This window comes from Saimiri boliviensis, chromosome 11 (genome assembly GCF_048565385.1).
Source record: "Saimiri boliviensis isolate mSaiBol1 chromosome 11, mSaiBol1.pri, whole genome shotgun sequence".
Classification (NCBI taxonomy): Eukaryota; Metazoa; Chordata; class Mammalia; order Primates; family Cebidae; genus Saimiri; species Saimiri boliviensis.
In genome coordinates this window covers 29,410,493-29,437,527 of record NC_133459.1, presented here as the reverse complement: position 1 = coordinate 29,437,527, position 27,035 = coordinate 29,410,493, and the positions used below count along the sequence as shown (strand labels likewise).

The 27,035-nt window shown below is 53.9% G+C and overlaps 1 protein-coding gene across 1 annotated transcript; it reads left to right on the top strand.

Moving 5' to 3' along the window:
• Nucleotides 1–692: 692 nt before the first annotated feature.
• LAPTM5 (lysosomal protein transmembrane 5) lies at nucleotides 693–27,035 on the top strand. The gene is made up of 8 exons (XM_003937600.3): nucleotides 693–866; nucleotides 17,047–17,140; nucleotides 17,841–17,917; nucleotides 19,531–19,659; nucleotides 20,387–20,509; nucleotides 21,730–21,825; nucleotides 24,248–24,340; nucleotides 25,567–27,035. Exons 1-8 carry the CDS (start codon nucleotides 780–782, stop codon nucleotides 25,654–25,656), a joined length of 789 nt encoding a protein of 262 aa, XP_003937649.1. The 5' UTR covers nucleotides 693–779; the 3' UTR covers nucleotides 25,657–27,035.

The window sequence follows — 27,035 nt, the reverse complement described above, 5'->3', positions numbered from 1 at the left end:
TGATGGTTTGCTTAGTGGTTATTGCTCTGTCCTAGTCTGGAGCCCTGCATGCCTCTTCATAGCTTAGGAAGAAATGCTGCTCGTGGCTCGCTTCTAGCACCAGTCGGACTCAGTTAAAATCCTCGCACCTTCATTGACTAGCTGTGTGACCTTGCACGCATCACAACCCCTCTCTGTGCCTCAGTTTCTTCATCTGTAAAATGGGGATCATAACAGTACCTCTCTCAGAGGATTGAGGTGAGGATGACAGGAGGGAATCCAGGAGCATGGCTCGAAGAGGCAGGAAATGCCTTCTAGACAATAGCTATTTTTGCAGCCAGGCAGATCTGAGTTTGGATCCTGCCACCAGTGCTAACTACTGTGCCATTTTGGGCAAGTGCCTTGACCTCTCTGGACAGCTGTTTCCTCATCTGGAAATGGGCTTGGTAACAGTCCTGGCCTCTAAAATTGGCAGTGTGCTTCTAGTAAGCAGGACGTGTGAAAGGGCGGAATCCCTGCCCTGGTGCAGAGCAGGGCCTGATGACGGCGTTAGGGTCCGTCCTCCCCAGAGGCCCCTCCTGGGAATGGCAGAGGGTGGTGGGGTGCTCTGAGGCAGGGTGCCGCCCTGCCCCCGCTCCCCCTCCCCAGCTGCCCCGCCCCAGCTGTGACGACCTTGTCCCTGCCTGTCTAAGGGGCAGGAAGGAAGTGAGGAGGGCAGCCAGCAGCTTCCCTTTTTCTGCCCCGCTCCAGGCCCTGGGCTCTTTCCCCCTCAGAGCCTCAGAGGAGGGGACGACGGCATCATGGCTCCCCGCCCGTCTGCCGTCCACCAGACCTGCTGCTGCTTCAACGTCCGAATCGCCACCACTGCCCTGGCCATCTACCATGTGGTGAGTGTGTGGGCCCCGGGTGTGTGTGTGTGTGTGTGTGTGTGAGTGCTTGTGTGAGTGAGTATGTGTGTCTGCGGTGACCCCTCATCTATGGAGCCACGCAAATAAGAGACCTCCTGCTCCTCACCTCTCTGGGGGACCCTGGGCAAATCCCTGTCCTGCTCTGGGCCTCAGTTTCCTCCTCTGTCAAATGGCTGGGGGACCCTGGGGGACTCTGCAGGAGTGAGCAGTAGGGGAGCAGGAATCCGCTTTTCAGGCAAATGTAACAGACATTCACTCCGAGGCTGGCTCTGTTTCTGCCTCTGTGAGATGGGGACCGTAGCAGCTGGAAGGTTATTTGTGTGCAGAGCCAACAGCAGATGTGAAAGCGCTTTGGAAGCCAGGGATCTTGGGAGGAATGTGGGCTGTGACTGTTTGACCACGATGTGAGGTCGGCCGCAGACACAGTCCTGAGTCTTCCCTTGGGTCCTGGACAGACCCTGGGCCGCTCCGGGGTACGAGAGGCGGGCAGCTCCACTTGGCGCTTCCAGTGGGGAGGCAGGGGCTGAGTCCTCTTAGCTTCCAGCTTAGTCAGACCGCGGCCCTCCGCCCACTAAAGAGAACTCCAGACCGGTGCTGATAATCAGGGTCACTCGCCCAGCCCGGCTCTCATTGGGCAACTTGAAGTCGCAGCTGTCACTGGCACCTCCTTTCCTGGTACTCACAATGCGGTCGTGGGCAAGTCACAGCGTCCTGGGGCCAAGGCTCCCCCTCTGCCTGGGGTGGCTGAGGGTCAGGGTCCTTGTTCTATCCTGCCTAGACCCACCCCGCCCCCAAACTCCTGGCCAACCCCTCTCCCCAGACTCAGCTAACTTCCTCCTGGGTGACTCAGGGCCTGTAGTTAATAGTTTTCTCATGAGTCTGGAAGGGCTTCCTCAAAACGAGCCTAGATCCACATGCTGCAGTGGCAGCTGTAAACTTAGGCCTGCCTGCCTCTGCTTCCTGTCACAGGCAGAGCAGGCAGAGCTGTGGCAAGAACCCAGCCTTCAAGGGGGTGATGCTGTTCAACGGTTAGCACATGGCCTCTGGATCCGGACTCCTACATGTAAATCCTGGCTTCCCTGCTTCCCAGCTGTGCAGCCTTGGGTGACTTACTTAACCTCTCTGAGCCGCAGTTTTTTCATTAAAAAAAAAAAAATGGGGATGTGAATAATCATACCCATTTGGTAGGGTCTGGTTGTGAGGCTCAGGGAGTTGATATATACAAAACATGCAGAGCTGTGCCTGATGCACAGGTGAGTACTTTATTATTCGTTGTGCATCAGACATGGCACCTGCTGTCAGCATTCTTGGAGTCAAGCTGTCAGATTCAAGGACTCTAGCTTTGACAGGAGCAACTCAGAGGTTGTTCTTTCTGTCCAGCTCCCGCCAGGGCAAGGGCTGAGAGAAGCAAATCACTCTCTGGGTGTCCCTGTACTCTGTCTTTGAGGACTTTAAGCTCTGAAACTATGCAGCATTCTTGGGAGGGCAGTGTGGCACGCAGGGACATCTCACATGTAGCAAGTCCCTGGGTCCTCACCCCAGCTCTGCCACTAACTGGTTGTGTTGCCTTGGACAAACCTCTCTCTGGGCCTCAGTTTCCCTTTTATAAAGTCAGGGGTAAGGTGATGTTGACTGGCTCAGAGGTCTCCAACTCTGACGCCTCCAGGGTCCGGGCAGGACGTGTGAGTGACAGCAGCGGGCAGATGGGCCTGCAGTGACCTTGGGAGCCCTTGCTTGGCCCACCCTGTGGCTGTTCTCTGTTTTTGCTGATTGTTGCCACAAAGGATTGTGGGTCCTGGTGGCCACTCTTTTGATGTTTAGAGAATAAGGAGCAGGCTTATTATTATTATTTTTTGAGACGGAGTTTTGCTCTTGTTGCCCAGGCTGAAGTGCGATGGCACGATCTCAGCTCACCGCAACCTCCGCCTCCCGGGTTCAAGCGATGCTTCTGCCACAGCCTCCTGAGTAGCTGGGATTACAGGTGTGAGCCACCACGCCCAGCTAGTTTTGTATTTTTAGCAGAGACGGGGTTTCTCCATGTTGTACAGGCTGGTCTGGAACTCCCGACCTCAGGTGATCCGCCCGCCTCGGCCTCCCAAAGTGCTGGGATTACAGGGGTGAGCCACTGCGCCGGGCTCAGAGCAGGCGTTCATGTCCCATATTCTGATGTTTCAATGCTAGTGATTGATGCATGGTAGAAAAAAATCTCTGTGCTGGCCAAGTTGAATCCATTTGCAGGCTGTGTGGGCTCAGAGGCTGCCCTGCAAACTCTGCACTGCGGGGCTGTTAGGTTTCCTTGTTGATCGTGCCATCGATGTCCTCACCTGTAAATAGTGTTGTGAGATACGGTCCCTGCTCACAGAGCTGAAGAGTGTGAGGGCCCAGGCAATCAGGGAAGACTTTTTGGTGGTGGTGCGGGCGGGAGAGTTTGGCTGTGGGCAGGATGGAAGGGGAGGAGAAACAGGTGAGCAACGGTATATGTTTTTGGCTTGTACAGGGACATAAAAGAGACCAACCTGGAGTTTGGGGAGGAAGTGATAAAGGTTTTAAGTGACAGGCTAAGAATTTGGACCTTCCCTGTAGAGCACCGTTGATATTTTGGGCTGTATAATTCTTTGCCGTGGGGGACTAAATAATGTGCTAGAAGAAGTTGGGCAGTATCTTTGGTCTCTACCCACTAGATACGAACAGCACTGTCCCTCTCCCCCGCCTGCCAGTTGTGATAACCAGAAATGTCTCTAGTTATGAGGCCCAGCCTCTCCCAGTTGAGAACCAGTGCCTGTGAGTGATGAGATGTTCTAGAGCAGGAGAAGGCATGAGAACAGAGGGGTGTCCTGCAAGCTGTGTGCTCAGCCCAGGTTATCTCCAGGCTGTGGTCCTTGGTTGACTCCAGTTGGGGGTTAGCTTCCTGCTCTGCCCCCAAAAGAATCCTCTCTCCTTCCCAGAAAGGGCAGGACCTGGGGTTTTTCCCATAGCCTAGCAGTTGGTAACAGGTGTGCTGACAGGACTTGGAGCATCTGGATGGAAAAAGAAGCTGTGGTCCAGATGTGTCAATAGCGCACGCTGGCTGTCATCTGGACCCAGCCATGGGTGACGACTCTGCACGTTAGGAGCTATTTGTGAACTTGACACCTCTGGGGAGGGTTAAATTGGGCCCTTGCCATCCTGAGACAGTGCCATGCTCTACTGAGTCATGGGGGCGTTATTATAGGAAGATGCTTTCCTGTCCAATGAAGGAAGCCTGATCCATGGCTTTGGGCTTGGGGACCTTCCTCGGGATGTCACTGGGTTTGTGCAGAGGGTTCTCTGGGTCATCCAAACTTGCTTACTTTGGGAAGCCAGCAAACTTTGTTTCTTTTTTAAAAATTTATTCTTTTTTCCAAAGTTCAGTAACTTGCCCATCTGTTGTTGTTTTTGTTTTGTTTTTCTTTTTAAGAGACGAGGTCTTGCTCTGTCACTCAAGCTGGAATGCGGTGGTGCCATCACAGCTCACTGCAGCCTTGAACTCTTGGGTTCAAGGGATCCTCCCCCGCTCAGCTTCCTGAGTAGCTTAGATCTACTCAGGTGCACGCCACCATGCCCAGCTAATTTTTAATGTATTGTTTGTAGAGACAGGGTCTCACTATGTTGCCCAGGTTGACCTCAAACTCTTGGCCTCAGGTGATCCTCCTGCCTTGGCCTCCCAATGCGTTGAGATTACAGGCATGAGCCACAGAGTCCAGCCTAGAGAAATTTTCTTAGATTGGTCTCTTGGATCCTGGCTTTTTGTCAACCTGAAGCATGTCCTAAGTCAATGGCAGAAAGTGGGCACCCCCAGAAGACCCTTTTGGCCAGCAATGTCTCCCTCCCTGACCCCTCTTCCCCAGGGTGCCTGGCATTCCACTGTTAGAAATGCATTGCCTGGGTTAAAAAACTTAACACCTGCTATGATTTCAACAGTGTAGAAACAGGATACGTCAGAACAAGGCCAGGAGGAAATGTGGCTGCGTCTGGGTTCTAGGATGGCGAAAGCTCTATTTCTTTTAGTTTTTTGTATTTTCCACATTCGGTACAATAAGCACGTGCTCAGAACGGTTTTAGATTTACGAAAACACTGCAAACACAGGACAGATAGTTCTTGCTTCCCCGGTGCCTGGTTCCTCTATTGCTAACATCTCAACGTCAGTGTGGTATGTGTGTTGCAATGGGCCAGTGAATATTCACGGGCTGTTACAAACTAAACCCCACGCTTTGCCCCTATTTCCCCAGCTTTCCTCCTACATCCTTTTTCTGTTCCAAGATTGCATCCAAGGTGCTGCGTTACATTTAGTCTTCATGCTTCCTTAGGTTTCCCTCGGTATGATAGTTTCTCAGATTTGTCTTGTTTTTTTTTTTTCATCTTGACAGTTCGAGGAGTAGGTGTCAGGCATTTTGTCAAATGTTCCTCAGCTGGAACCTCTGACAGTTTTCTCATGATGAGACTGGGAACCTGCTTTTGGGAGGAAGACCACAGAGGTGACATGCCGGTCTCAGAACATCTTACTAAGAAAGGTTCTGCCAACTTAGCTCACCACCGTTGCTGGTGACGCTGAGCCCGGCTGAGGCTGCTCCCTCCTTTCTGTGCTGTATGTTTCAGGGGGAAGTCACTGCTGCTCCATGCAGCCCAAGTCCGATGAATGGGGAGTTCTGCCCACCTCCTTCCGGGCAGTGTAGCCACATAAATTACTTGGAATATCTCAAGGAGATTTGTCTGTTTTCCCAGTTTATTATATAAATAAATGATTTATTTATGTCACAGGGACTCAGGGATCTTTACTGTGTGCTTTTGGTTACAATCCAATGCTACCATACTTTGCTGCTCGAGTATGCTACTTTTAAATTGGAAAACAAGGTAAGGCCGGGCACAGTGGCTCACACCTACAATCCCAGCACTTTGGGAGGTTGAGGCTGGTGGATCACTTGAGGTTAGGAGTTCAAGACCAGCCTGGCCAACATGACAAAACCCCATCTTAACTAAAAATACAAAAAATTAGCCAGGCGTGATGACGGGAGCCTGTAATCCCAGCTACTCAGGAGGCTGAGGCAGGAGAATTGCTTGAACCTGGGAGGCGGAGGTTGCGGCAGGCCGAGATCGTGTCCCTGCACTCCAGCCTAACGGAGTGAGACTCTGTCTAAAAAAAGGAAAAAGTAAGGCATTTAAACCACAGTATTTGAAGAAGGGGTCTCTATTGCCTGACATGGTAGAGATATGTACCCCCATGTCTCTCTGTTGCTCAGCCCCAGGCGAGGATACAGCCCGACTCATTCAAGGCATCTGTCCTTGAGGGGCCAGTTTGCCAAGGAAAAACTGTGACAAGGACAACGGGTGACACTGCTGGCTATGATGGGAGCATAGATGTGGGGCTGGAGGTCGGGATTCGGGAACAGCTTCTTGGAGGAGGTTGGAGTCCTAAGGATGAGTAGAGCTTTGCTTGGGGAAAGAGGCCACGCTGGGAAAGAAAGAGGCCACGCGGGCAGTGGGGGTAGCAGGAACACAGGCTTGAAGGGGAAGGACCCGCGGTGCCTCAGAGACCTAGGAGATTTGCCAAGCTGAGTTAGGAGGGGTGGCCCACGCTGTGTGTGGGGGAAGAGGGTGGAGTGGTCCTCAGGGGTGAGACCTGCCCAAGCCCTTTGCTTTTATAAGCTTCATAGCTAAGAAGCTGGATCTCTGCTAGGCCAATCTGCTCGTTTTACAGATGAGAAAACAGGTCCAGCAGGGATCCTGACTTGCTCCCAGATACATGCGGAGGTGGGGCAGGAGCTTGCTTCAGGTCCTGATGTTGGCACACGGGTGTGTGGAATGATCCAGAAAGTGAGCAGATGAGCTCCTTCCCTGGTCCATGGCTGGGTGGTGTGCCTGTCTGGGAGCCCCTGCCCTCATCCAGCCCCACCATTCATTTCTTCTTTATGGTCCGGTTTACAGGAAGCTTCCTTCTCCAGGAATCTCTCCTGATTTGTCCTCTTTAGAATTAATGGGGCTCCTTTCTCTGCTTCACTTTGGGTGCAGTGGTTTGTGATTGAGAAGAACACAGGCCCACCTCCATTACTCACCAGTGATGTGACTTGAGCAGGCGGGCACCTTTGTTATCTGAGCCTTGCTTCCTTCATCTGTAAATGGGGCCAGTGGTCCCTGTCTCAAAAGTGATCATTTGGGGGAGACCCCAGGGAAGCCGGGTGGGGGGCTCACAGATAAGTGCCTGAAGTGGGCGGTGGAAGAACACAAGGCCCCCTCCCTTTTTTTTGAGAGTGAGTCTCACTCTGTCACCCAGGCTGGTGTGTAGTGGCATGATCTCGGTTCACTGCAACCTCTGCCTCCCAGGTTCAAGTGATTCTCATGCCTCAGCGTCCTAAGTAGCTGAAATTACAGGTGCATGCCACCACTCCTGGCTTTTTTGTATCGTTAGGAGTGATAGGGTTTCACCATGTTGGCCAGGCTGGTCTCGAACTCTTGACCTCAAGTGATCCACCAGGCTCGGCCTCCCAAAGTGTTGGGATTATGGGCATCAGGCGTCATGCCTGGACCCTCTTCCCTGTTGAACGTTCATCTCTTTGGGGTTGGAAAAAGGGCCCCAACTGCCAGGTGCAGAAAACCCTGGGTGAGAATCTGTTAGAACCCCCGGGCTGGACAGAGAGGCCGTGTTCTCTGCTACCGCAGCTCTGTTTTCTTCACGGAGGGGTGAGGAGGCTGGTGGGGGCGGGGTGGGAGTTGTAGACCCTCCTCAGCATGAGAACGGAGCTGTTCTCACCTCAGGGGTGTGAACCCAGCTTTGAAAAGCAGGAGGCCCCACGGCCTATCTCATTGAGAGTAGCTGTCGGGCCTAGCCTAGCCTGGCCGAGACTTCTCTGTTGCCATCCTGGCCCCGAGGCCTCCAGGAAGTGTGGCTTTTATTCTGAGCCTCGAGCAGCGGCCTGGAACCAGGACTTTGCTCTGAGCTCACTGCGAGGCGAGTGTTGGTCTCCCAGGGCACCCCACCCTGCCAGGGGAAGTGAGGCCAAGCACCCCCCGGCATGAGGCAGGAAGCAGAGCCAGGAGGTGCAGCGCGTCTGCCCTGTGCAGGGGGTGCTCGGGACAAGGCACCCCTCCCCCAGCCTCAGGTTTCTCCCCTATCAAGTGGGGTTCAGTAACCCCCATTTGTGGCACCTGACACATGGCAGCTGCCTCCTCCGAGGCCTCCATTTGACAGATGAGGAAACCAAGGCTCAGGAGGGCAAGCGACTCTGAACCGGAGCCCAGATGTCTGCTGCAGGCAGAGGCCGGGAGGGCAGGCTTCCTGGCAGCCACGGGATGGGTAGGTGTCAGTTCTGCCATCCCCAGAGCCTCGTTCTGAGAAGCACAGAGCTGATTTCAGTTTTACCTGCAACATCAGAAAAATGTGGGACTAACGTTAGAAGCTGTCTCGCGACACTGGCACGGGGACGACCTGAGGGTGTAGGGTGGGTCGGCACGCCCCATCCCCAGGTTCCACATGCTTGGATTTCGAATTGAAATACTCAAATGCAGAACCCGCGATACAGAGGGCCGACTGCCTGTGTTCAGAAAAGGACCTGGCATCTAATAAATGCACAACACTAATAGTGTCAGTATTTATTGTCGCTGTTGTGCGTCTTTACTCTGAAGATGGAAGTGATGGTTTTGGGGCGTCGTTTGGGGAGTTGAGGGTGCTTCCCCAGATATCTAGGAAGTGGACAGTGACAAGGCCTTGGGTTGCACCTGGAGGTCAGTTCTGAGCCCCCCACTGGCTGCTCCTCAAGGGAGATTCGGTAAGCTACCCGCCCCCCAGAATCTCTCTGCTGCTGGGATTCACTGGCACTGTTTGCCTTTGTGGCAAAGTTCGCCGCTAGCGCTGTCACAGCCGGTGCTGCAGGTGACAGCGTCCTCCAGCGCCATCTGAGCCGTCTGACCCTGGGCTCTCTAGGCTTTCACATGAGCTGTCACATCTCCTGCATGCTCTTCCCCCTTTCTCTCCATCCCCAGAGTCCCCGCCCCTGCCAAACCCAGGGATCCTTGTGTTCTCCCAGGACCTGCTGCCATTTACTGAGGCCAGCTGCGTGCTGGGCACATGCATGACCCCAGATCACAGTTCACTGAGAGGAACGGCTTGCAGTTTCCTGAGTGCGTCTCACAGGCACTGGCCTCTGCTCATGCCCTTTCCTCTGCCTGCAACACTCTTCCCATTGCTCTTTGGGGGAAATCTTCGATTCGCCTCCTCTGAGAAGCCCTCCTTGACTCCCACCGTTGGACCGTGAGGTCCCGGTGTTGGCCCAGAGCCCTGTGTGCTGGGTCTCTGTGAGTCATGCCCTCTGGCCTGGGTGCTCGTTTGGGTCTTGACCCAGCCTGATTCATCTTCACGATCCCGTGGAGCCTGGCACGGTGGGTGCTGGCCGATCTCTATTTTGTTTTATTTTTGCAAACCTTTTCTTGATGTATAATTTACCTATAGAAAAGCACAGTTATTATAAGTGCACATCTTGGTGAGCTCCTACACAGTGAACATACTCGTGTGACCTCCACCCAAACTAAGAAATCAGACAGGACCGGCACCCAGGGGCCCCAGTGCCCCCTCCTCACCGCTGCCCCACCTGCACTGACTTCTGCCCATATATGTCGTTCTAGAACACACGCATCTGTAGAACTATGTAGAAATGAAATTCTGCGGCACGTGCTCCTTTGGGAGGGTTTCTTTCTCCCAGCGTTATGTTTGGGAGCTTCGTCCTTGTGGTTGCGGGGGCTAACTCATTTTTTCCGTTGCTGTGTGTACTCCATTGTATGAAACTATCACAATGCATTTGCCTATTTTCCTGCAAAAGAACATTTGGGTTGATCCCAGCTTGGGTCTATTACAAATCAGGCAGCCCTGGCCACCAGGCTTTGTGCTGAGTGTCCGCACACAGGCACCTCTGCTGCTTACTTCCTCTTTCTGAATCATCATCTTTGGCGATTTACTTCTCACACCCACTCCAGGAGGTGGATGGATTCTTCTCTCCCTTCTACAGACGAGGAAATGTTACAGATGAAGTAATGTGGCCGGCCCAGGAACCCACAGGGGATCAGCAGCTGAGCCGGGGTTCTCACTGAGATCTGGGAGCCTCAGAGCCTGGTGGAGGGAGGAGGGGATGAGGCAGAAGTGGGAGGGAGGACGAGGACTGCTGAAGAGTGAAGAGAGAGAGAAGCCAGGCTCTGGGGAGTCGGAGGCAGCGGGGCTGGGCTGCTGCTGGGTGCGTGGCCCTGGGAATGGGGGCATCTGGTGGTATCTGGGCTAGCCGGAGAGGTGGGTGGGGAGATAGTGCTCTTGGGGAGCTGGCCCCCACTAAGCCGCACCGTAAGTGGTGACCAGCAGCACAGGGTGGGGGAGGGAAGTTTTCTCTTGATGATGACACATCTGACTCCCTCTGACATCCTCCTCCCAGAGAACCCAGGGAAAACAGGGTGGGCAGGTGAGGTTGAGGGGACTGAGCTTCAGGGAGGGGCTGTTCTAATAGTGATGATGGTGGAGTGTGAGGCCTCAGGACCCAGGGTCAGGGTGGAGCAGCTGTGAGGGGGAGGGGCAAGGGAGGGCTGTGGCACTTGGCACCTATTTGGCAGACCGCATTATCTTTTGGGAAAGGTTGAAGACAAGCCCGGACATCACTTCTGTGCAACCTCTACCCTGGGCTTTCGCATTTGGTAAGAGGAGCCAGTGAAGGGAATGGACAGGAGAGTGTCCACGCTCCTGCTGGCACGATGCTCACTGATGGCTGGGTCCTTCCTCTGTGACCTTCACCCCCTGAAAATCTCAGAGGGTGGGGCTCTGCCTGTCTGCTTCTGAGACAGTGAGTCCTGGGCCTCAGAGACTGGGAGAGAGTGAGCCTGCTCTCCGGCAGAGGGACTGGTCTTTGAACCCCAGAATCAGGGGTTCTGGTGTCATCACCACCATCCACCTCATCTTCCTTATCACTGTCCTATCCTGATGTCCCCACTGCCATCACCCCCATCGCCGTCATCAGTGTCAACAACAGCCTCACTGATCATCACTGGCATCACCATGCCAACTCCAGCAACATCCCAGCAGCCACTCCCTACCACCTGACATCGCCATCCTTATTGCCCTGCCATGTTCTTTTTTTTTTTTTTTTTTTTGAGATGGAATTTTGCTCTTGTTACCCAGGCTGGAGTGCAATGGCGCGATCTCGGCTCACCGCAACCTCCGCCTCCTGGGTTCAGGCAATTCTCCTGCCTCAGCCTCCTGAGTAGCTGGGATTATAGGCACGCGCCACCATGCCCAACTAATTTTTTGTATTTTTAGTAGAGACGGGGTTTCACCATGTTGACCAGGATGGTCTCGATCTCCTGACCTCGTGATCCACCCACCTCAGCTTCCCAAAGTGCTGGAATTACAGGATTGAGCCACCGTGCCTGGCCCTGCCCTGCCGTGTTCAATACTGCCCCGCCTTCCCTGGTTTCCCTCCTACAGCCCCTGGCCCCATTCTTTCAGCTCGAGCTGGTGCTTGCCGCCAGGAAAAGAAACAGAACTCCTCCCGCCCCCGGCGGCTTCCCCACTGGCCAGTTTTGGGGGGGCCGTGTTTGTCATTAAGAAAGAAGGGCTGGGTGCAGGTGGGAATGAGAACTGAAGCCAAGGAGGGGCAGAAGGAAGAGGTGGAAAGCGGGGAAGCAGAGTGGGGGTGGGACTGCAGCCTGAGCCCAGCTTGGAGGCAGGAGGACAGAGCTGAGTTTGCTGCAGCAGTTTTGCTGTGTGACCTTGGGCTGGTCACTGTCTCTCTCTGGGCCATACTTTTCCACTGGTAACATCCTCTCTTTGAGGGAAGAAACACCCCCATGCCTTCTGAGTTTCCCTGGAGGGACTGAGACACACCCGCACCGCCAGGCCTGTGGCCTTTGCACATGATGTCGTGTCTTTTGGAATGCTTTCTTTTCTTCTGTGTTGGAAAACTACTTATCTTTCAAAGCCACGCTCATGGGTTTCCTGTTGGTGAGACTCTCCCTAAGGTTTTTAGACAGCGGTGCTCTCTCCCTCATCAAGGACTCCGGCCCCCTGCGTGTTCTCTGTTGTGGCTCTGAGCGTACCATTTGAGCATCAGATTCCCTGGAGACTGCACACCAGGGTCAGTGGCTTGTCTAGACAGAGTCTGGAGGCGGCAGGTGCTCAGAGAGTGGTTACTGCCCACGGGTAGCAGCCACCACCCAACTGTACTTGGTGATGGTGCGCCTGTTGTGTGCCCGGCTCTGTGCACAGCACGATGCTATGGACCTCAGCAATCCTGTGAGGCTGGTCAGTGATTATCCCCATTCCTCAGATGAGGAGCCAGGGCCCAGAGAGGTTAGTGGCTGGCTCAAGGGTGCAGAGCTCACTGGGGGCCCTGGGCTGTCTGACTCCAGCACTCAGCTCTTATCTTCATGATCTCACTGGCCTAGAATGAAGGAACAGTGGGTGAAACGACGCTGTAATTGGGGAACAGGTGGGTGAGGGCATGCTGTCTGCCTGGGCATTGTGGGAGGACAGAAGGCCTGTGCCTGTTGCGGGATGGCTGAGGTCCCAAGGTCACGGCCCAGCGGGGCTCTCAGAGCTCAGGGAGAAGACAGCACTGTGTCCAGGTAGAAATGGGCATGAGGGGAAGGCAGGGGCTGGAAATGCCGACTTTCTGGGTCTCCAGGTCTCGGCATACTCTGTAGGTCAGCCAGGCACTTTCCAGGAACTAGTGACAGCTGTTGGTTAGGGACGTGGGTGGGGCAGCGAGGGCCTTCTGAGGGGCAGGGTGCGGGCCCTGGGGTGGCTGGGGTGGGGGACCATGGGTGGCCTGGGTGAGACATCCTATAGTGTGTAGGAGCTCCGCCCTCCTGATCCTCCTGCCTGGCCCCAGGGGAAAATGAGGGTGACTCTTCTCATTGACTAGAGGTGGAAACTGAGGCCAGGGAGAAGCCAGAGCCTGGCCAGGGCCACATATCACTCAGGCAGTTGAAGAGGCCTCCTGAACACCAGCTGTTGTCTCCTGAGCTCTGAGTGGCCGGGGCTGGGGCTTGGCTGCCACGGAAGGGTGGGCAGATGGCCAGAGAGATCCTGGAGCCCCAGGGCAGCCAGCCCAGCCTTGTGGGGAGCCCTGGACCCCAGGAGAGAGGCAACAGTGTTCGCATCCCAGCTGGACCACGTGACACAGGACACACAAGTTCCCTCTCAGCCTCCATTTCCTCATCTGTAAAATGGGAAAATGTCTCTTTTGTAAAAATTTGGGAGATTGCAGTGCATGCCTGTATGTATACAGGTCTGAGCACACAGTAGGTGCCAAATATATTGTGAGTTTTCTCCAACCCATGTCCTAGAGAGCCACGTGCATGCCCAGAGCCAAGCTTTCTCCCTGTCTCCTGGGTCAGAGACTGGCATCTTCATGGAAGGCTGGGATCCCACAGAGCGTCTGAGTCAGGTTTTGAGGCTGCCTTGCTCTGTGACAGTGGGCTGGTCCCTGCCCTCTATGAGCCCCGTGGCTCTCACACAGCAATGGGGACAAAGTCTTCCCCCATCCCCCTCCGCAGGGTTGTTGCGAAGGTGAAATGGGGTGAGGGTGAGCCTGGCTTTTAGGTGCAGGTGGCTTTCACAGAAGTAGAAATACCTCTGGCGTCAGGTACTCAGGCCGAAGGGAGGGAGAGGGGAGTGCAGAGGGAGAGGAGATGGGGGCGCCTCTCTGCGTCCCCTGAGGCGCGGAGGGGAAGGGTCAGGCCTCAGGCAGAGCTGGGTGGCCAGGAGATGCTGGGTAGCAGAGGGAATTGGCCAAGAGTTGAACCTTAGCCCTACGCATGAGCAGCTGACCAGGAGGCCTTGGGTAAGGCCCTGGGCCTCTCAGGGCTACACTTTCTTCATCTGTGAAATGAGAGCGAAAGCATTAAGAACAACAGTCCCTTTGCTGGGTAGTGGGACGATCACCCACAATGGAGTTCGGCTGTACGAGTGTCCCCTTCTTCCCCTGGGGTGGTTGGAGGGGCCGCAGGGCAGTGAGGGAGGCTTGGAGGAGAGCAGAAGAGTTTTGGGGTACCTGGGGATGAGCAGAGGTCTCTACAGCTGGGTAAAGGTGACCTCAGGGCCTCAGGATGACAATGTGAGAATTTCTAAATTTTTCAATCATATAATTTTAATTTCTGGAAACTTTTTAGTAGATGTTTCATGATGTTCATGATAAACTAGGACACTAACACATGCATGCCATTTAGAAATAAAAAAAAAAACAGGCCGGGCGCGGTGGCTCAAGCCTGTAATCCCAGCACTTTGGGAGGCCGAGGCGGGTGGATCACGAGGTCAAGAGATCGAGACCATCCTGGTCAACGTGGTGAAATCCCGTCTCTACTAAAAATACAAAAAATTAGCTGGGCATGGTGGCACGTGCCTGTGATTCCAGCTACTCAGGAGGCTGAGGCAGGAGAATTGCCTGAACCCAGGAGGCGGAGGTTGCGGTGAGCCGAGATCGCGCCATTGCACTCCAGCCTGGGTAACAAGAGCGAAACTCCGTCTCAAAAAAAAAAACAAACAAAAACAAAAACAAAAAAAACAGGTGCATGTGTTCAAAAGGTTTTACTGACATAAGGGCACGATCAAAATGCCAAGTTCTCCAGGGTTCAGGCTAGCAGGGCTTTGAGGCATTTTGGGGGTTAGGGGAATGGGAAGGCATCTGAACAGCACTTGGAGACTTGGCCTCTGTCCCCAACTTGCCGTGTGTCCTTGGGTGAGCCACTTAACCTCTCTGAGTTCATAGAACAAGCAAAGGGAGCTTATAAAACAAGTAGATGTAGGTTCCTAGCAAGCGGAGATTGAGATGCTCGGATTCTAAGCTTCGTTCCAGACCTCCGATAATCCTGGAATACTGGGACTTCAAGTCTTCTCATATCACAGCAGATAGATGCTCATGGTCCTTTTCTAAGCCTGCAGCAACTCCCCTGTGATCTGCTTACATACTCCCAGGAACAGGGAGCTCACCACTTCACAGCACACCCTGTTCTGTGTTGGACGGAGCTGTCATCTGCCTCCCTTTCTCTGTCTCTCATTCAAGATGAAACTGAGAGGACAGGGCCTGTGGCTTGGCTTTTAGGGGCAGAGGAAGGAGTTTTTCCCTCTCAGGGCTGTTTCCTGTGAGTGTCAGCCACAGCCCTCACCACACCTGCCTTCTGCTCTGGGTGGTCTCCACTTTCCTGGTGAGGCAAAGCCTTTCCGGCTCACTCTCCAGCAGGTAGAGGGGACAGTTAGAGCACGCACCCTGCTCCTGGCACTACTGCCCAAGCACATAAGCTTGTGCCAGCCAAAAGCAGGCTCTCTTTGCTGAGCACCCCTGCCAGTCCCTGAGCTCAGTGCTTTGCAAATATAATGCAATTTAATCTTCACCAAATCCAGAGATTGCAATTTTCCAGATGAGGAAACTCAGAGAGGTTAAGTGACTTGCCCAAGGTCACACAGTGACCCGGATTCAAATCCCTCTTGATCTGACCCTGGAGCCCAGCTCTTCATCACTTTTCTGTTCAGTCATTTTCCACGCCCCTAAACAGGATGTAATATGGCAGGAAGACAAGTTGAGACCTGTGTCTGAGCTAAAAAAAAAAAACAACCAAAAAACAAAAAACCACACAGTCAGCAAGGGGGAAACAGATGGTGGTGGCTGTCTGCCTCTCAGCTGAGCATAAGTTCCCAGTGCAGGGCTGCCTAGAAAGCCAATGTAAACTTAGGGTTATATTAATAGAGATAGGGCACCCACTAGAAGGGAGGGGACAGTTTTCTTGTTCTTTATGTGGGCAGAGGGTACCTGGAGAACTGCGTGTTTGTCGTAGGGAAGGATGGAGGGCTTGCTGCAAGGTCATGAACACACATAAGGTGTGTGTTCCCCGTGGCTGGAAGCATTTAAGTAGAGGCTGCATGACACAGCATTCCTGCACTGGTTGATGGGAGGCATGGACAAGCTGTCCTCTAAGGTTCTTTCAAACTACAGCTTTGTGGCTGGGCTTAAGTTGTTTCTAGGGCCACCCAACACTCAGGCCTATCAGATTCGCCTCTTCCCCATCATTCTTAGTAAGGGTCCTCTGAGGGTGTGGGGTTCATTTGTTCACTCATTCATTCATTCCGCAAATACAACAGCTAGGGAAGTGAACGGAGAGACACACAGGCTTTCCCTGCCTGGAGCCTATAGTCAAGTGGGAGCAATGGTAATTGTAATAGCACAGATTGAGCGCTTACTGTCTGCCAGGTACTTTGAGTGAATTATCCCATCTGGCCCACTACAATCCTATGAGGAAGATGTTATTATTCCCCGAGGGGTCATGGGAGTTGGGGATTCAGGGTTAGATGCTCTCCAGGACCCTCCTGGGCCTGTGTTGATGATTCCGGGAAGCTGAAGCTCTAGGATGCTCTCTGACCCCCAGAGCCTATCATTACAGAAGGCTGCAGCAGAGGGGCCTTCAGCTTCTACCCGCTACCTCACATTTTTTTTTTTTTTGGAGACAGAGTCTTGCTCTGTTGCCCAGGCTGGAGTGCAGTGGCACGATCTCAGCTCACTGCAACTTCTGCCTCCCAGGTTCAAGTGATTCTCCTGCCTCAGCGCCCGAGTAGCTGGGATTACAGGTGCTCACCATTGTGCCGGCTAATTTTTATATTTTTAGTAGAGATGGAGGTTTCACCATGTTGGCCAGGCTGGTCTCGAACTCCTGACCTTGTGATCCACCTGCCTCAGTCTCTCAAAGTGCTGAGATTACAGGCATGAGCCACCGCGCCTGGCCCACTCCACCTCTTTGATTCTGACCTTCAATAGTAATAGTTACCACTCTTACTGAGAACCAGACCTAAGGGCCCTCTTGGGACAGTGTCATCTACTCCCCACAGTAGCCTCTTAAGGGAGCTTACTAGCATTATCCCCATTTTGCAGATGGGAAAACCGAGGCACACACAAGTCAGGTAGCTTGGCCAGGGTCACACAGCTGGAGAGAGGCAGACCCAGGATTCTGAGCATGGGCTATGTATGTACGAAGGCCACTCTTTTGTCTGGGATGCCCTACTGACCCGGCATGCCATCTGCTCCCGGATCCCCACGACTGGCTTCCCTGCTGTACGCCACTAAGGTGGGAGGGGCCGTTGGGGGCATGGTGCAGGCCCAGCTGACTGACGCTTCGCTCTGCCCCCAGATCATGAGCGTCTTGTTGTTCATCGAGCACTCGGTGGAGGTGGCCCACGGCAAGGCGTCCTGCAAGCTCTCCCAGATGGGTTACCTCAAGATCGGTAGGTGCGGGGAACACCAGTGGGGTGGTGGTGGGAGGAGGACAGGGAGAGCCCTGGCCAGGGATAGCCAGGCTGGGGTTGGGGGCCCTGCTACCTCGCCGTGGGCGACGAATGACCGCTGGCAAGTTTCATCTGCAAATGGGGATGTTTCACCTGACCCCACCCACTTCTGCTGGTGGTGAGAGCCTATGGAACGGCGCTTTGCAGCCCTCCATCAGCTGGTAGACAGCCTATAGTTCTGCCTAAAGCCGTCAGGGGCTGCTCATGACACTAGAATAAAATGGAAACTCCTCACCATGGGATGCAGCCCCTGCCCACCCCTCTGACAGCATCTCCTTGCGGTTCTTCCCCACACACCTTGCTCCAGCAACACTGACCTTACCCACCCTGTCCCTGTCTCAGGCCGACTCCTCACTCTCAGGCCGCTCCCCAAGGTTGCCCTCCTCGGCCTCGCCCTGGCTGAAGTGGACCCCAGGCTGCACCCCCAGCCCAGCCCCCTCTGTCACTCCCTCCTGCGCTACCTGCGATGTTCTGCTTTTGTCCTTGGACCCACTCCAGACTGAGGACTGCGTCAGGGCAGACCTGGGTTTTCCTGCGCATCCTCACATCCTCACACCAGTGCTTCCCCAAGTGTGGTCCTGGGAGCCCGACCGGGTCCCTGGGGCACCCCGAGCCCCTCACTGCCGTCCTTGCCTTTCAGCCGACCTGATCTCCAGCTTCCTGCTCATCGCCATGCTCTTCATCATCAGCCTGAGCCTGCTGATCGGCGTGGTCAAGGTGAGGGCTCAGGAGCCCCGCTACCCACCCCCCTGTCATTCACACCCGCTGAGGCAGTGCTGGGTGGGAGGCTGCACGCTGGAGATGGTCACAGTTACCTTTTGGAGAGCCATGTATCTCCCTGAGATTCCCTGGGCTGGTGGCCTCCGTTTCCTGGTAACATGAGCCTCCACGGGCTGCCTGTGGTGGGCTATGCAGGTCACCCATGCTTTGCTGAGAACTAGCCGACAACCCCCATCCTTTTAAATGGCACATGGAGGCAGGGATTTTGAGAGTGAAAGAGGAAGTGTTGTCTTGAGGGTGAGGGAGGGGAGAGAGCACTGGAGTTTGTAACGGGTGAGAGGAGCCGAAGCGCAGGGAAAGTAGGACGCCCGCAGCTCTGTCGGTGCGGTGACGGGCGCCGGCGCCCCGAGGCAGACCCGTGCCCTGGAAGGCCCCCAGAGAGCTCCTGATCTGTTTGGGGAAGATGGGCCCTCAGAGCGTCAGGGACAGTCTAGTGTGACAACGAGGGGCTCCTGGACCCGAGGCAGATCTGGTGGGAGAGTTGAGACAAGCTGCAGCTCAAACCTGCAGAAGAGGAAGCCGCCGTCCCTTGGCCCCCCAGGAAGGCAGGAAGCCAGGGCCTCACCACATAGCCATGGGAGAAGGATCCAGAAACAGGGTCCTTCCGGTGCAGACAGGGGCCTGGCACTTGCCGGGCGGGAGGAGCGGGGAGGTGATTTGGTGCTGGTTTGGAATGCGTCTACCCTGCCTAAAATGCCACCGCCCACCCCCCTTGCTAACACCCACTCTCTCGGGACCCAGGCTCCCTGGGATGGCCATTTGCATTGTGCAGGGTGGCTGTGGGTGCTTGTGCAGACACTCAGAGGGTTCAGCTGAGAAATGGAGCAGGTGGTCCCTGAAGACTCTGAGATCAGCCGGGGTTGTCCTGGCTGCCTCCTGAGTGATTTCAGATGACCCCATGAGACACCAGGAAACTGCGGTTTGTTTGTTTTCGTCCCCAGCTGTGGGTGCACAGGAATGAATACAGGTCACGGTGGTCCCTTGTTTTCGGTTGAAGGAGAGGGACTTCAGCCTCATCCTGGCAGGGCCTCTTACCGTGACTCAGCCCTCCTGGGAGTGGCCGTGGAGGAAGGCTCGACTGTGTGCAGGGGCAGGGGAGCTGTCTGCTGCCTCTGGGCCTTCACTCAGCTGGTCCTTCTGCCTCTAGTGCCCCGCCCTTCCCTCCTGCTCCACCCTAGCCTCCTTCCCTGATCTAGCCCCGGTGTCCCCACCTCCAGCAAGTCCTCTCTGACCCCTTCGCCTTTGTAAAAGTGCACAAAGCCCTTCCTTGCTGGGTTCTTGTGAGCAAATTGACTCAAATCCTGCTATTGAGCCCCAACTGAGGGGGATGGTTCCCTTATGTCTCCTGGGACACCCAGACTCTTCTCATTTAGGGCCTGGGTCTTACCCACTCCCTGTCCCCAGATGGTCACTCAGAGGAAGGTGACCTCCACTGAGGAGGGCAGGGAAGATTTGGGAGAGAGTGGGAAAGGCTGCCCGGGGCGATCGGGCTGGGTGGGGGAGTGTTGGTGCACGAAGGGATAGCTGCCAGTGCTGGGCTTACCTTCCAGAACCGGGAGAAGTACCTGCTGCCCTTCATGTCCCTGCAAATCATGGACTACCTCCTGTGCCTGCTCACCCTGCTGGGCTCCTACATCGAGCTGCCCGCCTACCTCAAGCTGGCCTCCCGAAGCCGCTCTGTGAGTACTCAGCCCCCACCTCCCACCTGGCCAGCAGAGCCCAGGCCTGGCGTGGGAGGTGGGAGGGGGCCAGACACGGGCCCTGGGCTCAGGCGCGGGGAAGGTAGGAACCCTCTTCCTAGCTGGTGTCTGACCCTGTCTCTGAGCCCCTCCACACTGCCCCAAGTTTCTTCCTCTGTGGAATGTACCTGCAATCACATCTCATCCACATGCCTCGTGAGGGTTGAATGAGGAACACGCGCATCGGGGGTGCCGTCCGTGGTCAGCACTCCGTCAGTGCCGCTGGGAGTGGATTGACGCCTGAGGAAGGGGCACATGTGCTTTCCGCCCAACCCACCCCCATCCCCAGTGTTATTTCTTCTTTGGAATCAAGTTGAAGAGAGGAGGAGAGGATGGTTCATGCCAGTGATGAGTGCCCACTGTGGGGTGCTCTGAGTGCTGCTGCCAGTCAGGGACATGGTTCCCAAAAGCTGCTTTTCACATTTCCCCCAAATGTCCTTGAAGAGACTGAGGGGGCTACATCGTGGAATGGCCCTGGCCTGGGAGTCTGGAGACCCTGGTTCTAGTCCTGGGTCTGCCACTAACCCTTGGTGTGAACATCTGTGTGTCCGCGCCTCTGTGCACAGGAGACGACGGTCGCTGATGTCTGTAGCTGAGATGGTTCCTCAAGTAACTGGGACTTTAACTGCTGCTCCTTATTCTTCCTCCACGTATTTGTCCTCCACAGGGTCCCTCCAAGGTCCCCCTGATGACGCTGCAGCTGCTGGACTTCTGCCTGAGCATCCTGACCCTCTGCAGCTCCTACATGGAAGTGCCCACCTATCTCAACTTCAAGTCCATGAACCACATGGTGAGTCTTGGGCAGGGGTCCATGCTCATTTGCTGGCTGCATGGCCTCCAACAAGTTATTTCACCTCTCTGTGCCTCGGTGGTTTGGGCTGGATTCCCTGGAGGTGGAGCGTTGTGAGGGGATTCGTGTGCTGGCGATTTATTGAGGGAGCCCTCTCAGGAAGAAGCTTGTAAGGAGTGAGGAAGGCAGGTTTGAGAAAAAGAGGAAGCCAAGCAAAGATGCGGCTGTAGGAGCAGCCTGCGCGATCCCAGAGAGGGGCTTGGCATGTGAACTGCAACGCAGAAGGAATATCAAGTTTTATTGCTGTCGAATGAATTATCCCTAAACATCATGTGTGAAAGCAATAAGCATGTATTATTTCACACAGTTTCTGAGGATCAGGAGCTTGGGAGTGGCTTAGCTGGGCTCTTCTGATTCAGGGACTCTGGTGGGGTTGCACCCAAGATGTCACCTGGGGCGGTGGACAACTGAGGGCTTGATTAGATCTAAAGGTTGCAGGCCCGACGGCTCACTCACAGGGCGTGCGTCCTTTTCCTAATTCCTCAGCATGTGGATCTGTAGGAGTGCTGCTTGAGTGCCCTCCTGACATGGCTGCTGGCTTCCCGGAGGGACTGGTCTGAGAGAGAAGCAAGGAGGAAAGGCGGTGGCTTTTACATCACGTCTGCCACATTCTGTTAGTTAAAACTGAGTCGCTAAGTCTAGTCCACACTCAAGGGGAGAGGAAAGAAACACTACCTTTAGAAGGGAGGAGTCTCAATGTGTGGAAGTATTTGCACAGGACCACAGAGGCAGTCTCACCAAGGACGAGTTCCCCGGCATCAGTCATTGGTTTCAAGCTCCCCCTAGGGGAGGGGATGTCACCTCCCAGGTATTAGTGGATTAGGTGGCCCTGATCAGCCAAGATGACCTTCTAGAGAAGGGCATACGTGTGGCCCGTGAGCAGCCGACACCCGCCAGCTGGGGATGGGCAGGTGCACCCGCCTGGGAAGCAGATCTGAGAGGCAGTAGCCCCTTCGCTTTTCTTGGTTGGCCCGTCAGTGGGATGGGGCTGAGGGTGGCACCTACTTCCTAAGGCTGTTGTGGCGGCTCACCAAGGTGACGGCTGTGCCACACTACACTCCTGTGTGTGTGGAGGGTGGGATTGTTATTCCTGGATGTGTGGGTGCTGTTAGAATTCCTTAGGGCCAGAGATGTTGATGTGGCTCCCAAATCTGTTGCAGAATTACCTCCCCAGCCAGGAGGGTATGCCTCATGACCAGTTCATCAAGATGACCATCATCTTTTCCATCACCTTCATCACTGTCCTCATCTTCAAGGTGAGTGGCCACTGCCCTGTGGCTCTGGGAGGGGTGGTGAGGCTGTGCTGGGCCCAGGCCTGCCTGTGCCCAGCTGTTAGAAGCAGGGACACGTGTCCCTGTGCCTCCTCCCCTGCTTTTAGCTCCTTTCTCTTGCTTTCTCGTGCCAGCTCCTCTGACTTGGGATCCTCTGGGACAGCCCATTCAGGGAATGTGAACCTGTGAAGGCCACCTGCATTCAGGTGTCTAATTCCAGCTGTCTGGAATTAGATGTGGACTGACCTGGGCTTGAATCCCAGCCCCACTGTCACTAGCTGTGCGGCTGGTCTTCAGCAAGTCACTTCTCTCTGGGCCTCAGGGGCATAATGAGTCTTGCTTTGCCTGTGTTACAGTTGTATGTGATTCAGGCATCAAAATGTACCTGAGATCATGTTAATAGAGGTTTGGTGATGAGAAGGAGGGAGGGGAACGGTCTCATTCTTCTCTGGGGTGGTCAGGCCCAGAGGATAGGGTCCAGCTTCAGGTCCCAGGTCTGGGTGATGGTGAAGCACTGAGTGTGTTCATAGCAGTGCAATCAGCAAAGTGAAGAGACAAGACAATGCTTTGACACCTTAGGAAGTCAAACTCTGCCCCTCCCCCCTCCCCACAGCAAACCCCAGCAAAGACCAGAGTGCTATTCAGCATGGAAAATAGATGACTCAAGGAGGACATGCTTGCTGTTTCTTAATACCTGAAGAACACTCATGGGGAATTCTCGATTGCTTGAGGCTAGGGGTTCAAAACCAACCTGGGCAACAAAGCAAGATTCTGTCCCTACAAAATGTAAAAAAAAATTTAGTCGGATGTGGTGGTGCGTGCCTATAGTCCCAGCTAGTAGGGAGGCTGAGGTGAGAGGATCGCTTGAGCCTGGGAGGTTGAGGCTGCAGTGGGCCATAATTGTGCCACTGCACTCCAGCCTGGATGACAGAGTGAGAATCTCTCTCCAAAACAAAAACCAAAACTCAAAAAACTACAGATAAGTAGAGACAAGGCAATCACTCGGCCATCTATACCCTACCCAGAGACCGTCATTGCTGACAGCTGGTGCATTTCCTCCCAGCCTCTCTGTGCTGGTGGGTTGGCATCTGCAGACCCCAGCTGCTGCTTCCATCTGAGGCCCTGAGCAGTCTCTGTTGTCACCTAATGCCACCCGAAAACAGACAATTGCCCCTTTTAACATCTTCTCCAAGAACTGACCTAGCACAAATTCGCTAGTGAGTGTGCAGTGAGAATGCCCCTGAGGCTTCCTGGGGGAAGTCAGTGTCAGGTTTCCATGACACTCTCTACTGCAGGACCCCTGCCCAGGCTCCACCACACAGCTCCGTCCTCCAGCTTCCCTTCTTTTTTCTTTTTTTGAGACAGAGTTTTGCTCTTGTTGCCCAGGCTGGAGTGCAATGGCGCGATCTCGGCTCACCGCAACCTCTGCCTCCTGGGTTCAAGTGATTCTCTTGCCTCCGCCTCCAAAGTAGCTGGGATTACAGGCATGTGCCACCATGCCTGGCTAATTTTTAAAATATTTTTAGTAGAGACAAGAGTTTCTCCATGGTGGTCAGGCTGGTCTTGAACTCCCGATCTCAGGTGATCTGCCTGCCTTGGCCTCCCAAAGTGCTGGGATTACAGGTGTGAGCCACAGTGTCCAGCTCCACTTCTGTTTTTTTGTCCTCCAGAATGAGGGGATTCCCTCTTTGACCCTCATTCTGTCTTGCTGGCCTTCATACCTCATTCTTTGTCACTCAGTGGCTCCCTATGCCTCCTTGCCCCACCTATGCACCCATTAGGGACTCCATCAGACAAGACCTTCCAGTACAGGACCCTCTCCTCCTGCTCAGGGGGGATATGGGGGTTTTCTGTTGTTTCTTGAGCTTGCCCCTTGGGATTTTATGCCCCACCCTGAAATCTTCTGCTCAGTTCTTACATCAACTTGCATCAGCTGACAGATACATTCTAATTGTTCGTCCTTTATAAACATGGACCAATACTGCATGGGCTGTTTTGTAATCTGCTTTAGAAAACAAAGTATCAGAAGCAGTTCTGAACAGAGAGTGTCCCACCGCCAGCTCTGTTTCAAGATGGGCAGGGCTGTCTCGGGAAGTAGTGAGCTCCCAGTTGCTGTGGGCAGTCAAGCAGGAACTGTGGGACTATTGCTGGGGAAATTGGAGGGTGGGCCAGAAGCCCCCCCAGATGTCCTGGCTCTGTGATGTCTATGGGTCAATGAAGAAGGCAGTACCTGGACTGTTCTGGACTGGCTGGTGAAGAACCCTAACCAGATGGAGAGGTCTGAGCAGGAACGGTGGGATGCTGGCTTCTGGAGCGAGTGGTGGCTCCTGGCTGGCATTGTCCCAGGCCTGCTGGAGAGTCAGAAGGATGCTCAGCAAAGCACAGCCTGACCCGCGCCTTCTTCCAGGTCTACATGTTCAAGTGTGTGTGGCGGTGCTACAGATTCATCAAGTGCCTCAACTCGGCCGAGGAGAGGAGCAGCTCCAAGATGCTCCGGAAGGTGAGTGTGGCTGCAGGTGGATCCTGGCCCTGCCACTCACTCCCTGGGCCATTTGGGTCAAATCTCTTTCCTCAGTTTCTCTGGGCCTCAGTTTCTCTATTTGTAAGACGAGGGTTGGATCAGAAGAAATGTGACCTCTTTCAGTTCTGATAGTTTAAGATTCTATTCATTCACTCACTCACTCATTCATTTATTCAGTATTTACTGCTTCTCACTCTTGGCTAGTCTCCTATCTATTCCAGGGGGTGCAGAGAAAACTAAGATGCCACCTCTACCTTGGTGTGAAGCACAGGGACAATAAACACAGGGACGTGGGTTCTTCTCAGGCATCAGGGAAGGCTTCCTGGAGGAGGTGATAGTTGATTGGTCTTGGAGGGTCAATGGATATGAGACAGCTGAGAAAGAAGAAGAGGCTTTCCAAGAAGAGGATGGGGTGTGCTTGGAAGCTGCTTATTGGAAAGCGATGGTTTAAATTTCCGGTAATTTACTTTCGTCACCTGTAAGGTTGAGATTGGATTAGTTAAGACACTTCTGGTTGCAAGTGGCAGAAACCCAACTCAATCTGACTTAAGTAACAGAAGGAATTTACTAGCTCACAGAACTTAGCGGTCAAACGTAGGTCTGGCTTGGGCCTGGCTGAGTCCTGACATCAGGACATGATCTCATCCTCTCTATCCCTTGACTCTACTTTCCTCGATGTTGGCTTCATTTTCAGGAAGCCCATCCCTCGTGGTGGCAAAATGGCTGCCACAACCCCTAGGCTAACATCCCATCCTCTCAGTAATCCCAGCGGAAAGAGAAGGTCCCAGGAGTATGTCTGATTGGACCAACTTGGGCCATATGCCTGTGCTCAAACCAAAGACTATAGCCAGGGGGATAAAATTCTAATTCGAGTGGCCAACTCCGGCCACCCTACTGGATCTGAGGGACGGGGCCAGTTCTTCTGAACGTATATGGACTGTAAATGTTTTCCCAAGGAAAATGGTGCACTGCTTTCGAAATAAGGGGGTCTCCATGCAGAACAGGCAAGTGTGTCCACTACTGGGAAGTGTACCTATCTCATGCAGGCAATGTGTAGCAAATAGCAGGTATCAAAGACCCGTCAGTCATCATCATCATCATCATCATCATCTTGCCAGAGGTGGGAGTTTGGGTCCCATGGTCCCAGGCTGGAATTGTGGGTCGTTCTTGACCATACTCAGCCCTCATCTCTCTGTCTCTCCCAGGTGGTCCTGCCGTCCTACGAGGAAGCCCTGTCTTTGCCATCGAAGGCTCCAGAGGGGGGCCCAGCACCACCCCCATACTCAGAGGTGTGACCCTCGCCAGGCCCCAGCCCCAGTGCTGGGAGGGGCGGAGCTGCCTCATAATCTGCTTCTTTGCTTTGGTGGCCCCTGTGGCCTGGGTGGACCCTCCCGCCACTCCCTGGCTGACTCCAGGACAATCTGCTTGTGTCTCCCTTGCTGGCCTGCTCCTCCTGCAGGACCTATGGGCTGCTCACAATTGGGTGAACGCTATAGGCTGAATCATTCCTCTGGTCTCTCAAAAATTCAGCCCAACAATGCTTGGTTTATTTCCATCGGCTCTGACACTTGTTCAGATGATTGGTCACTCTAAAGTTGTTGAGTTTGTTAAGTAACTATCAACTTGATCAGTCCAGGCAAGCCACTGACAAATCAAAAACCTACTTGTCAGTTCGGTAAAACAATTTGGTCAAACAACAGTCTATTGCATTGATTTATAAATAGCTGCCAGTTCAATAGCAATTTAATCAAGTAATCATCAGTTAGCCGCCCCCCCATACATAAATATATATGTAATCAATTTCTTCAAGTAGCTTGCTTAAATGATAATCAATTAGCCAAGCATGAGTCGTTTAGAACAGTGATAAATAGAATACATAGAATAGTGATAAAATTCAATTTTAAAAATCAAGTTAGCCTCCAAACCATTTAATTCAAATGAACCCATCAACTGGCTGCCACCTCTGGCCAACGTAGGACCTCTGAGTGGCTGTATAATCATTAATTCAAATGAAATTCCTTTAAACAGTTGACAACCTGTCATTCAAGGTTAGCTCCGGGAAATAACAGTTGTTTCAATCATAAAGCAGTCCCTTCAAATGCACAATTCTTCTGCTGACGAGCTGTCATTAACAGTCCAGTGCTCGCCCATTCAGTCACTCTGTGGTAGTGTGGCTGCAGAGCAATGGATCCCATGGAAGGGGTCAGCTCAGTCGCAGTCATTTCAGTAAGGAGCTGCCGTCCGTTCCAGGCCAGGCCATTACTGGCCGTCCATTCACTGGATTCAGTCATAGGCGAGTCAGTTCTGTCCGAGGCTTGTGGTCAAGCAGAAATTCAGCCCTGAAACCAGGCACATCCGTTCACTGAACTCAACCCACAGGTTAGTTCGGTCAAAGCAGGCAACCCCCTTGTGGGCACAGACCCTGCCACTTGGGTCTCGGCGGTGGTGGCAGCTGGGAAGGTTTGTCCCCAGTGGGCCTCCCGTGCCTGCTTCCCTGTGTGGCAGGGGGAGCTGACCCGAGGTGGAGACCACAGAGGCAGGGTCTCTGGAGTCTGTGGGCGGGGGGCGGGGCACAGAGGGAGAAGGCTCTGCAAGAGCTCCCCAGCAACACCCCCTTGTGTAATTGCTTTGTGTGCGACAGGGAGGAAGTTTCAATAAAGCAGCAACAAACTTC

Excerpts from the sequence above, each read along its gene's own strand:
- LAPTM5 (XM_003937600.3), top strand. The coding sequence starts at position 780 with ATGGCTCCCCGCCCGTCTGCCGTCCACCAGACCTGCTGCTGCTTCAAC. Across the intron at positions 20,510-21,729 it reads TCAAGTCCATGAACCACATG|AATTACCTCCCCAGCCAGGA; the intron begins GTGAGTCTTGGG and ends AATCTGTTGCAG. Across the intron at positions 21,826-24,247 it reads TCACTGTCCTCATCTTCAAG|GTCTACATGTTCAAGTGTGT; the intron begins GTGAGTGGCCAC and ends GCCTTCTTCCAG.